The sequence below is a fragment of the Vipera ursinii genome (assembly GCF_947247035.1).
Source record: "Vipera ursinii genome assembly, chromosome: 5".
In the NCBI taxonomy this organism is placed as follows: Eukaryota; Metazoa; Chordata; class Lepidosauria; order Squamata; family Viperidae; genus Vipera; species Vipera ursinii.
This window is the reverse complement of record NC_139518.1, coordinates 69,477,980-69,491,748: the sequence shown is the minus strand read 5'-3', so window position 1 is coordinate 69,491,748 and position 13,769 is coordinate 69,477,980. Positions and strand designations below refer to the sequence as shown.

General features: G+C 39.2%; 1 protein-coding gene across 1 annotated transcript in view; it reads right to left on the bottom strand.

Annotated features, from left to right (window-relative positions):
• Positions 1–7,109: 7,109 nt before the first annotated feature.
• The window catches only part of KNDC1 (kinase non-catalytic C-lobe domain containing 1), a gene marked incomplete at its 5' end in the record, with an annotated part of 88,212 nt that continues 81,552 nt past the window's right edge, over positions 7,110–13,769 (bottom strand). The window contains 4 exons of the mRNA XM_083363312.1: positions 7,110–7,514; positions 7,795–7,952; positions 11,279–11,338; positions 11,467–11,589. Of these exons, the coding sequence (XP_083219438.1) occupies positions 7,286–7,514; positions 7,795–7,952; positions 11,279–11,338; positions 11,467–11,589 (570 nt within the window). The 3' untranslated portion in view covers positions 7,110–7,285. The remainder of the gene's footprint in view (positions 7,515–7,794; positions 7,953–11,278; positions 11,339–11,466; positions 11,590–13,769) is intronic.

Genomic DNA, 13,769 nt, shown 5'->3' with positions numbered 1-13,769 from the left:
CCAAAGCAGCTGAGGGCAGGACAAGAAGCAACGGATGGAAACTAATCGGGGAGAGAAACAACCTGGAATCAAGGAGAAATTTCCTGACAGAATAATTAATCAGTGGAACAACCTGTCTCCAGAAGTTGTGAATGCTCCAACACTGGAAGTTTTTAAGAAGAGACTGGACAACTGTTTGTCTGAAATGGTATAGGGTTTCCTGCCTGAATAAGGGGTTGAACTAGAAGACCTCCAAGGTCCCTTCCAACTCTATTTATTATTATTATTATTATTATTATTATTATTATTATTATTATTATTATTATTATTATTATTATTATTATTATTATTATTATATTATTATTATTATTACGACTACTACTATTATTATATCATCATCATCATTGAAAGCCAGTGAAGTATACTTCTTATGGGTGTTTGATTTGGATCAGAAATATGCAGGTTTGTATGCAATTATAAAACTTATTGGATAATTGGTCCAGTCACACGCAGTCATCCAAACATATCTCACAAGATATTAGTCACAGAGATATAATGACTGTTAGAGAAAAGGCAAGATATAAACAAGCTGTGGTTCCTAAAACCGAATTCCCAGAACAAACCAAACATGAAACAAATCAGAGGTCAGATATTGTGTGTAGATCAGTGATATCAAATCCAGTGATGTGGGCCATTCTCTACAATGCTCACCACTGGAAGGAAATTGTTGATGTGCCACTTTTCCTGTTCTCCTGCCCTGCATGCCCGGTCACCTTCCAGCACCAGAAGAGTACTCTACACCCTGCACTGTAATAATGGGAGTAGCAATAACATCATTTTGTGGATTTTCTAAAACAAGTGTCATAGCCAACACTTGAACACCAGAAAGTGCTGCAGAAGGCATTTTCCTTCACTTCCAACAATGTTTCCCTCAAGCTATTCTCATCTTAAAGTTGTTTTTCCTTGGAAAAAGGACATAATTCAATGGTGGATGTTCTCTTTGTATAAGGAAGTACCCCGTTCAGACCTCTAGAATATTTCCCCCAATCTTTTTTCCTAGCCTTTCCATTGTGTTAGGAATATAACTACCATAATTGTTATTCCAATACAATTGGAAAGCATAGTTTAGAGAAAACTCTGTAGCAACTTCAGGACAGAGGGATTAAGATGGGGAGTTACTAAATGACCTTAGCTAATCTTGAAATTCTTATTCAGGAAAACCTAATATTGGAAAGTAGAGTGGGATGGGAAAATCTCAAAAGAAAGGAATTCCAAATTAGTTTTGTTTTGTTGTTAAAGGAGGAAGCCAGACATATCCATGAGGTTATCCAGGAATTGAGAGTGACCTTAACATGGTGATGTGGTAAAAAGGCTGTTTCTTAAGGTCTTTTTATTGTCTATTCAGAATATAGCATAAAGATGAACAAATAGCCTAATCTTAAGGCTTTGCATGCTTTAAACTGATTATTTGTAAATTAATACAAATAGGAACTGCATTAGTAAGACTGATATATTTCTGGATCTCCAGATGAGAAACTGGATTCTTCCAGTGAATTCTTTTGATCGTTTCTCAACAATGAGAATGTCTATGAATGGTTCCTGTATCTACTGTAGATGTGTTGGGTCTCCTGGAATACTTACCTTCTTGGTCTTGGCAAACTTGAGAGCAAGATCAATAATAATGCTAGATGTAGCCACTTTTAATGGCTACATTACACTTGAGACAAAAGTGCTTTGTCCAGATGTGGATTTTGCCTGTTGGGTTGGCATCTCCCATCTTTGCTCTCTTGTTGCAATAGAGATAAAGGGAGACTAGACAGATAGAACCTTGTCAGGATTATCTTAACACCATTCATCTGATTAGAAAGGAATTTCCCTTCAGGTTATGCACTAAAGGTCAGATCAAGGAATTTTTGCTTGGGATTTTTCCAGAATAGATGAGTTTCACAAGTGTGGAAACTCTACTGTTTTTGTTTAGGGGTTTTTTTTCCTCCCAGGCAAGTCTAACTGGAGATTTTTCAAACTCTTTTTTCATCCCCACCCCCACCCCACACACCTCCAAACAGGACATAACTCACCTGAGCTGAAGGTAGTAATATCGTATATGGCCTACTTTCTCTGTAGTAACATATCTTTCTGCTTAAATTGTCCAGTGATCTCTACTCCTATATGCACAATGGTGACCTTGGTGCTCCATGCGGCTGCCTTAACCCTTCATCTTGATTTCCTGACAATTATATTTTATAGGTGCACATGCGGTAAAAGAATAGAAATTGCATAAGAGCTCGCAAATAGGAGCACATGAGTAACAAACAAGCCACAAAGACATGCTAAGTATGACACCAAAAAACCCCATGAGACACAAAATGTGACCTTCTGATGTTCAAAGTGCGATAAGGTGGTATAGCTTTAAAATTATGACCAGTTTAACATGTTATTTCTTGTTTGATATGTTTGGGGTTTTACAGGGGGGAAAAATCAGTTGGTTCCACTCACTGTTGGATGTTTTAATATCAAAATGCAACTGTACTTCATGCAAAATAGTCATTTGTCACAAAAGATCTTCTTGGGACAGAAATTATTTTATGGGATAGCTCTGATCAGGACTCATTGTACAAGGATGCCTACAGTATATAATGGTTTGATGAGTTCTTCCCTTCTCTCTCTCTCTCTCTCTCACACACACACACACACAAGCTTTACTTGAATAACTATTTAGACCAGTTAATCAGGTTGAGAAATATTGATTTTAGAGCAAGGGTCCCCAGCCCCTGGTCCATGGACTGCCAGCAACTGGTCCGCACAAACAAGCAAAGCCCCATCCATGGGATGCAGGCAGCACACAAAACCATGCACTCTTCGGTCCGCAGAAAAACCTTTCTCCACGGAACCGGTCCTTGGTGCCCAAAAGGTTGGGGACCTCTGTTTTAGACTACTGAACTGTCTACGTTAGTAAATTTGCTTAATCTCCCTTTTCTATTGTCAAGTAAACATTAATAATGTAATACGTAACATGATTTTTTTTATGTGAGAGAAGATAGTGGTTTAGTGTGTAACAGATTTTTGTTGAGGTTTTTCTGGGTTTTGGCAAATCATGGTGATGAGCCAAGTAAATTCCAGTAATCTTTGTATAGGTAGTCCTCGACTTACAACAGTTCATTTAGTGACCATTCAGTTACAGCGGCAGTAAGAAAAGTGACTTATGACTGTTTTTCACACTTATGACCATTGCAGCTTCCCTGTGGTCACATGACTCAAATTCAGACACTTGGCAACCGACTCATATTTATGACAATTGCAGTGTCCCGGGATGATGTGATCGCCTTTTGCAACCTTCTGAAAAGCAAAGTCAATGGGGAAGCCAGATTCACTTAACAACTGTGGTGATTCATTTAACAATGGCAAGAAAGATAGTAAAATGGGGCAAAACTCACTTAACAACTGTCTCGTTTAACAACATAAATTTTGGGCTCAATTGTGGTTACAAGTCAAGGATTATCTGTATTAGCCAACTTTGCGCTGGCATCTTTCATTCTTCTGTGGTCCAACAGGCTCTGTAGGATATGATGGAAGGGTTTTATATTAAAAAAAATGTCTCTAACCAATTATCAGAGCAGGGCTGGTAGTTTCTCAAATAGAAGTTGCTTCCACAAAATCTTGAAATGAGTGAAGCACAATGCCACAATTTATTAATATGTAGCATAGGACTTTGATCTCTAGATCTTAGGGTGCCTATTTCTGCAGCAGGTTATGGCATTAATTTGAAACATAGCCAGATCTCATTTTGAAAGGTGGGACTTAATTATATACTGACTTGCAACCAATGATTTTTATTCATGTGTTGAAATATACACTTCTTAGATAAGCAAAGGCAATTGAGTTGTAACCAGGCTAACCTTGCTTTAAAAAATGCTAGAGGGGAACTTTTCTAGCATATTTAATTGAGGGAGGAGATGCTGAGGATCTGTATGTCATTCTACCAATTGAGAGTGACAAACATGTCACACTTCCAAGATAGTTAAGTCTGTAGCTATCATCAGCCACAGACAGCCTGGCTAGTAATTTGGATCTGGAATCCAACACTAAGAAATTTCACAGTCTCCTTCCTGCTTTAAAGTCACCTCCTTTAAGACACCTTCCAACTTTTGCTTCACTGGATTTGAACAGAACTTACATTAATAAATATAGGTGTCTCGAACTGGTAGGAATATAATGCCTTTCTTTTTGGGGGGTAGATTTACTGAATACCAGGATATGTTTTGTTGCACAATTTGATGTATCTTTCTGACTTCTTCAAAATGGCAAATAATAAAGAATAATGAAGGTGGCACTTTAAACACTAATAGGAGATCTATTAAGTTTTCACCAGAAAAAGCTTAAACCACAATAAATTTGTTACCTTTTAAGCACAATACATTCTCTCTCTCCCTCCCTCCCTGCCTATGTGTAGTATTTGTGTTTGATGAAACTAAGTCTCAGGTTATCCCTGGGTGATATTTTCCAAAACTACAATCATAGGTTTCCAGTGCCACCTCCTGGAAAAATAAGCAATTACAAAGAAAAGAATGCTGTATATGATACAGCTATCATCATCACATTTTTACAGGCAACAGCTTAAAGACACTTGAAAAATAATTCCATATAAAAAATTCAATAGCATAGATTCGACTGAATTGAAAATGAAAATACTTTCAAACAAAATAAAACATATCCCTATTATTAACTTTCTTCAGATTCAATAGGAAAATTGCTTCTAGGTAACATAGTAAATCTCCTTCAGCAGGTAAACACTTGCTTAAATCAATGATTTAAATCCCTTGAAACAAATCTGTGTGCAATGATTTAATTTAATTTAATAATTTGATTTCTATACCGCCCTTCTGATAAAATTGTCCCAAACTAATTGTTTAACAGGTGTTCTGTTTTAATAGGAAATTATAGAAAAAGTAATGAAAGGTTAAGTACATGCATACACAAAGTCACTCCAGTCAAATACATAGCACACATAGAAATGCATCCTGTTTGCAAATTTGTATGAAAATTATTTTTGAAAAGGGATCATATGCTGCCTTAGAACCATAAGCTAGAAATAGCAGAGCTGATATAAGAACAGTAGATATTGAACATGATTCTTTTTAAAAAAACAACAATTGGGCTCTGCTTTCAGCTTAGCTATTCTGACTTAAGAAACCAAATTCAGGTCTAATCTTTTCTGCATGTTGAGGACTCAATCTTAGAAGGCCATGCCAACCCCCAAAACTTAATAGATGTGAAGGAATGCTAGGAGTAAATGGGCAACTAAACATTTTCTTTTCTTATTACCTGTGGAGCTGACACTATGTGAGTACTTGGTTAGCGTTAGGTAATTGAGACCAAAAACTATTTTGTCACTAGAGGGATACATTCCCCTGGAGGCACTTAATGGGAATGGTAGGACCACCTCTTGTTGATGCATCTTTTTGTCTTCTGATACTTTCTACTTCTTCCAAGCAACAAGCAGAGCTCTCAACAGATCTCCTGCATCTTATCAGATGGAAGACTTTTAATTGGTACTTCGTTCTGATGAAGTGCCATAGCTATATGGCCATTGTGGGGTTCTGTTTTGAATTGTGTTTTGAATGTCCACTCCTAGATTGAAGCAAGTAACCCAAATAATCAGCCTAAGCCCTCTCAGGTCATTACTGAGCTAAACTAGTGGCTTGTAAATGTCTATGGAGATTCTCAGCCACCCAGGTCATAGCTATCCCAAAGGAAAAGGCACCTTTGGGATAGTGGTTTGTAACTGGTTGCCTATGGGATGCATCCAGCTCTTGTCTTTTTTTTTAATGTGGTCAACCTTTGTCTCCAGTTTCTCCTTTGGCCACATAGTAAGAGCTGTTGGCTTCAGAGATGTTCAATGCTCCTATTTCATCGGCAGCCTCTCTGCGCCAGACTTTTTATGCAGAAACCATAGAGAATGTGCAGCAGAATTTATATTATTATTATTTGTCCTGTCCTCTGTGGTTTGTTCCTCACAAGAAGATTCTTGGGAAAGAACTTGCTGAATGAAGCAGCTAAAGTGGGGGAAATGAACGAATAACAAAAGAGATACATGGGGACTTTAACCAATGGTCTTCTCTCTCTCTCTCTCTCTCAGGTTGGCAGACATAAGTACACAATCCAAGCCTGCTCCCTTTTGTGTATCATGAATGCATCACACATTAAAAAGGAGCAAGGCTTTGATTGTGTGGTTCTAATCACCCCCTTGACTTTGTAGATCCACCCCTATGGATGCCACTGTTTCTCCAAAAGTAATCGTGCTGAGGGGTGTTTTTTTTGTTAAGATAGTGAAATATTTGTGAAAAACTTGGTCTTCTGATAAGATATACTCAGATTTAATCTTTATCTGTAATCTCTATCTTCAAGAGAAAATAGGTGGGGAAGGATTTAGTATTAATTTCTTTATACACTTTTAGTATGCTCTTCTGAAGCTAACCTATTATTAAATGAAGAAACTAACAGCAGGAATCTTGCACACGCCTCCAAAGGTTTGGCAGTTCCAAACAGAAACTGGGCTAAATGCAAATCTCAATCAACATTGTTTTCAAAACAGTGATTCATCATCATTCTAGCCCAGGAGTAGGCAGCCTTAGCTCTTTTATGACTCGTGGTCTTCAACTCCCAAAATTCTGGAAGTTGAAGTCCACGAGTCATAAAAGAGCCAAGGTTGCCTACCCCTTTTCTAGCCATTGTCTGTCCACTGCAGGATGAAGGTGTCTTCGGCGTCCTCAGCTTTTCTTTGCCAGCTGGGACCGCACTACTTGCTGATGTCGTTGCTCCATCTTGTTTAGGTCTCTTTCGTGGACGCTTCTCATCAAGTGGGATCCATTCTTTGACTGCATTGGTCCAGCTGCCATCAGTTCTTCTTGCTACGTGACCAGCCCAGTTCCATTTCGATTCTTTTACTCTCTTGGTGGAATTGTATATTTATGTTTGTTCTCTAAGTGGGGATTGCCAATACATTTTTTTTGTATCCATTTCAAGGGATAAACTCAAATGAAAATAATAAAAATAGTCAATGAGGGAAGCCAGACTAGCTAAAATGACCACGTGGTTCACCTAGCAACTGCAGCGGTTTGCTTAACAGCCATGGCAAAAAGGTCCTAAAATGAGGCATAACTCGTTTAGCCACTGCCTTGTTTAGCAATGGAAACTCTGGGCTCAATTGTGGTATTCAGTTGAGGACTACCTGGACAGCTTTTTAGTAACTGATCCGGGAAGATGTTTCTTTAAATAAAAAAAAAATGGCCCAAGAGATATATAAACGTCACTGAAACATCGCTTTCATCCTGTGTAATGCATCTTGTATTTTTCGAGATTGCTTTTCGGGTTTCTGATGAAAGTTGGCATGATTATCAGCTGCTAATGCAAAGATGTCTGCATCATTAAGAAAAGCTATCCTTTGTCTTAAGAAATCTTGTAATTGGCCATCTGGTGGGAACATGTAGGGGTTTTCTTGGAATGCTTGAACTTGGCTCACAACCTTCGCAATATTCCTTAAAAGAGAAAAGATGAAAGAAATAAGTAGGGTTCTTTTTCCACCTTCGATAAAGCAGGGAAATAAACACTGTGTTAGGTGCTTAATATTCAATTTTGTCTTAAACCAAATTTATATAAAACATTCTACAATAAATGATCAAAACATTCAATTTATCTTGCCTTTAATTATTTCATAAATTAATGTACTGAATAGGTTCTTTTAACATTATTGTTAAGCTATAATAGCCTGCAAGACAATATTCCATTTTAATAAATTCCATGCCATAAAAACATTACCTAAGTTTGGTCCACTTATATGTGCCATTTCGCATCGTAAATCCTCCAGTTTCAAGTTGCTGTATGTGCATAGTTAGAATATGAGCTGATGGAATTGTTGGAGATGTTTTAAATCTCTCCCCTTCCATTAAGCACAAGCTGTCACTTTTTAAAAATACCTGATATAATTAACACAGATATGCAGTCAGACATTTAGAACACAGCAGAACCATTGATGGCAAAGTCTTTGCAATGCTGTCACATAGCAAATATAATATTTACAGAGAAAAGACTTGGAATGGCGAAATATAATGGATATGTTTATATTATATACTGTATAATATGTAATGTAAGTAATGTATAATAATGTCTTATATCTGGACATGGATTTTTATGCCAGATTTCAATTCCTGGAGAAAATAAAGAGTAAATGCAAAATGTAATCTGTGATTCCTTCAAGGAGACACAAGTGTTCCAGATCTTTGGAGAAGCAAATACTACCTATCATATATACATACATACATACATAAAGGTAAAGGTAAAGGTTCCCCCGCACATGCGTGCTAATCGTTTCTGACTCTAGGGGCCGGTGCTCATCTCCGTTTCAAAGCCGAAGAGCCAGCGCTTGTCCGAGGACGTCTCCGTGGTCATGTGGCCGGCATGACTAGACGCCAAAGGCGCACAGAACGCTGTTACCTTCCCACCGTAGTGGTCCCTATTTTTCTACTTGCATTTTTTACGTGCTTTCGAACTGCTAGGTTGGCAGAAGCTGGGACGAGTAACAGGCGCTCACTCTGTTATGCGGCACTTGGGATTCGACCCGCCAAACTGCCGACCTTCTGATCGACAAGCTCAGCATCCTAACCCACTGAGCCACTGCGTCCCTTACATACATACATACATACATGCATGCATTACTCCTAACAATCATTTTCTTTTTTTGCTAAAAGTAGAAGACTTTGATAGGTTTACTTTGAATAAAAACAAGGTATTTTTCTTCTCAACAGTAAGTGTTTAAAAATGTTCTCATCCCCCACAGGTGCAGGAGCTAGAGAAAAATAATTCAACGTTCTTCAGCTTTTGCAGCTAAATCTGATATGTTACAACCACATCAAAAGAAACCCAAGGCAAGAATGCAAGGAAAATAGAAACAAGCGAATGGATCGTTCAATTTGTGTTTATCCTTGTGTTTATAAGAGAACAGGCTTTTTTTTTTAAAAAAAATCCCCAATAGCCTTCCAAATCTTCATTCACTCACTGTCAGAAAGGCTATGATTATGACATTTACAAGAAACATTTTGGAGCTTAACTGGCCTAAGGGAGTGATAAACCATTAAGCGGAGAAGATGGGGACAGGAGTTCCAGCAAAGGCAAGCCAGCCTGTAGAATTGACACAATGTCAGTCCTTGATCAGAAAGATCTTGCTTAATTTTCTGCTCAGCCTTAAACTTGCTTTGGGAACTCTTTTATCTGTAGGCTTCTGTCAAATCTTAGGAGGAAGGCTTGAATACAAACGTAGAAAAAATAAGTAAGCCGTCCTCTGTCACGGCTTCTAGATTTTCAATGGTTTCTTGAGGACAGGGACACAGATGTGTTTATTCCAGCTACATCTGCACGGAAGAGGAATACTGTAGTGGGCAAAGGAAGCATATGCATAAAGGAAGGTGAGAGGTCCTTGGTGCTCTCTGAGCTTGCTTGTTTACTTTCAAGCGTTTCATTACCCAAACTAGCTAAAATCATCAGGGCTAGTGATGATGATGATGATGACAATACCTGGTTTGGGTAATGAGGCGTCTGCAAGTAAACAAGCAAGCTCCAAGAGCACCAAGGACCCCTCATGTCAACCCTGAGCTACAAATATTCTCCTTTATAAGGGAAGGTGAGGAGCAGGTGTTCCTTTTTTACCATCTCCAGTCCAGTCTAAGCTGGGATAACTTGAAATGGTCTGTAATATTATTCTCCCACGCTTGAGGAAGGAAAACATTGACCAAGAGCAGGGATGGTGAGCCTTTGGGGCTCAGGGCCAAGAATTCAGAAAATGCCCACCTTGACTCTACTTATTTGTCACTCACTCATACGCACACGCACAACTCAGACGGGGAAAAAAAAAGGCTCTCTGGACCTCTCGTCCAAACTCTTCATTTATGGATCCTCTGGAAGAGAGTGCAAGAGAACCCTGATCTCACTGGGCCTTTGGAGCCCCAGAAAATGTCATGTTATTTTCGGACATTCTTGGAGACTGTCCCAAGAACAAGGCCTTCTCGTATGCAGGGGTAGGCAACCTTGGCTCTTTAATGACTCGTGGACTTCAACTCCCAGAATTCCTGAGCCAGCCATGCTGGCTCAGGAATTCTGGGAGTTGAAGTCCACGAGTCATAAAAGAGACAAGGTTGCCTACCCCTGTTCTAGATATATATCATAGGTTCACCACCACTGGCCTACAGTTTCCATGCATGTTCAGATGCCCCAGTATACTATCTGCTTACCGAGTTAGTGCCTATTCCTATACCGTAGATCGGGGTGGGGTGGGGCCACAGGCAAATCATTCACAGTCACTTGTATAGTCGTGGCCCACAAACTGAGAATGTGCTTGTAATGCCTCAGCCTCTAAGGGCTGCCAGTGTTAAGCAAAGATTACAACAGTTTGTTTAGTGACCGTTTGAAGTTACAACAGCATTGGAAAAAAATGACTATTGACCATGTTTCACATTTACGACCCTTGCCACATCCTCACGATAAGGCAATTCAAATTCAAACACTTGGCAACTGACTCCAATTTATGACGGTTGCAGCGTCCTGGGGTCATGTGATCAACTTTGGTGACCTCCTGAGAAGCAAAGTCCACGGAGAAGCCAGATTCACTTAACAACCGTGTCACTAATTAATTTGACAACTGCAGCGATTCACTTAAGAACTGTGGCAAGAAAGTTCATAAAACGAAGCAAAATTCACTTAAATGTTTCATTTAGCAACAGAAGTTGTGAGCTCAATTGTGGTTGTAAGTTGAGGACTACTTGTATAGCATGTTGGCCATTTGATCATCTCCTACAGCAGACATGGCAAACACAAGGCCCGGGGGCCGGATCCGGCCCGCGAAGTGGTTTCATGCGGCCCGCGAAGCCATGCTGGAAACAGTGAGGGAACGGCCCCCACTGCCTTGGCCCTGGCCCAGAGACCCTCCTCCTGCCAGAGACCCTCAGATCTGTCCCCCTCCTGCCCAGGCCCCCATAGGCACCCTTGATGCCAACGATGTAGAGCTGGCCATGCCCACCCAGTAGGCCATACGCACTCTAGCAACGCCCACCCAGTAGGCCACGCCCACCCGGCCCCCTGAGGGCAACCGCACTGCTGATGCGGCCCTCAATGAAATTTTGTTTGACACCCCTGTCCTACAGAGAAAACATATGAAACAACCCTGAAACCAGACTTTTCAGCAACTAAACAAACATTTATAGAGGAATAGCCTCTATTCCGATTCACGATAAAGAGCTTATTTGTACTGTACCTCTACAGCCTTCAGTTCTTCCAGTATGTCAGAAACTTTAGAAGGCAAGCTTTTCCAAATCTGAACAGGCATAAAAATAAATGTTAGCTTTCTGAATATTACAAGTGGAACCCATCCTTTGCATGCTCCAAATATTATAAAAAATATATTACCTGCGTAAACTACTAATAAATATGCACACTACTCACAGGCAATTGTCTGACAATGAGATTTTCCAGGCCTCTGAGGATCTGCATCGCAGTGGCAAAATTTCTTTGCTTGTAGCAACACTTGGCAGTGAAGAGAAATTTTGACACCAAATTCATTTGTACCTGGAGAACAAACAGAATACGTTTTCTAACGATATTTATCACTTTTTTCGGCCAATGTTATAACCCATGCTTGGAATGCCCAGCACTCAATGTCAAAAAAAACACATTTCCAGGAAAGACTTCATTTTTTGCTACACAGTCCGGGAGGACATTATCATTATATGAAGACAACTAAAGGTAAAGGTAAAGGTTCCCCCACACATGCGTGCTAGTCGTTTCTGACTCTAGGGGCCGGTGCTCATCTCCGTTTCAAAGCTGAAGAGCCAGCGCTTGTCCGAGGACGTCTCCGTGGTCATGTGGCCGGCATGACTAGACGCCAAAGGCGCACGGAACGCTGTTACCTTCCCACCGTAGTGGTCCCTATTTTTCTACTTGCATTTTTACATGCTTTCGAACTGCTAGGTTGGCAGAAGCTGGGACGAGTAACAGGCGCTCACTCTGTTACGCGGCACTCGGGATTCGACCCGCCAAACTGCCGACCTTCCGATCGACAAGCTCAGCGTCCTAACCCACTGAGCCACCGTGTCCCTTATGAAGACAACTAGGAATAGCTAAATGCTTTCAACTCCAGTTAGCTAAATGTGATAAAATTCATTTCCCATTGGCAACCAAAACAAAATATTCACTTAAAAAGGGAGATTTTGGTATCAGATTAAATAAATTACTGTAATTGTTTTGTTCGCTGAAACCACAGAGCACATCTTATATATTTTTTCCTGTGAAACTCCTCTTCATCAGATTTATTCCATAACTACAAAAACTCTGGTTTCCAAGTAATTTCTGGTTACTAAGTGATAATTATGTGCATTTCTGAGAAGGAAAGGGGGGGGGGAAGGCTTTATTTTGGTTAATGATCGGAATATAGCAAGATAAAATATAATAACGTACAATAAAGCATCTAAGCAAATTAAATCTATAAACTCTAGAAAACTAAATAAACTATAAAATCTATTGATACAAATAGAGAACAAAGAACAAAGAACAAGCATCCTGGTGCATTTGACCTATCACAGTGCAATAAAATACGTATTACATTTTAATGTATTAAAATACAAATTATAATATCTAATGATACAATATTTAATAGGCATACAATTTCAGAGTTCAGATGATATATTCCTTTTTAATATAACTTCATTGAATTTCAAAAACTGATAAAATACAGGACATTAGAAAAAAGTTAGCAAAAAAAGCAAGAAAAAGAAAAATTTAAAGTGTAAACAATTAAGCAATTGTTCCCTTTTGGTATCCGCAAGGGATGTTGCTATATTTACAGACTTTCAAAGAAACTATAGTATCTCAGACAATTGATACCAAAGATAAACTACACTCGACTGTCCTGGACCATTTGCTAATCATGCTATTAAATGGCGTGCCAGTTTGGTAGCAGTTAAGGTACCAGGCTATAAACCAGCCCATCTTAAGTGGGAAGCCATCGAGGTGGCCTTGTGCCTGTCATTCTTTCTCAACCCTAGAAAGGAGGCAAGGAAAAACCACTTCTAAAAACGCTGCCAAGAAAACTGCAGGGACTTGTCCAGGAGTCAACACAAACTTGAAGACACACATCCAGACAGATGTGTCAAACAGCACATACAAAGGGCTGGGGAATTCTGAGAGCTGAAGTCCACACATCTGTCCATTTGTCTGGACAGCCATTTGTCTGAAATGGTATAGGGTTTCCTGCCTTAGCAGGGGGTTGGACTAGATGACCTCCAAGGTCCCTTCCAACTACTACTTCTTCTTCTTCTTCTTCTTCTTCTTCTTCTTCTTCTTCTTCTTCTTCTTCTTCTTCTTCTTCTTCTTCTTCTTCTTATTATTATTATTATTATTATTATTATTATTATTATTATTATTATTATTATTATTATTATTATTATTATAATATTATTATCTTAAAAGTTGCCTATTTCAACAAACACTGCTCTATAAGGAATGTTCTTATACGTCCCTGTCCAAAGAGCAGCTGGTAAAACATCAAATCACAACTCATTTGCTTTTTTGTGCGATGCTATAGACAGAAAACCAAACCAACAATAATCAGCTTTAGAGCCTGAGTGACAAAAATAGATTTGCTTAGTAAGGAAAATGACATCAAGATAGGACATGTCAGATAATGATTGACTTGAAAATTTTCTCAATATATGGAAGAGGAAGACAAGACCTGATGATACCACCATATT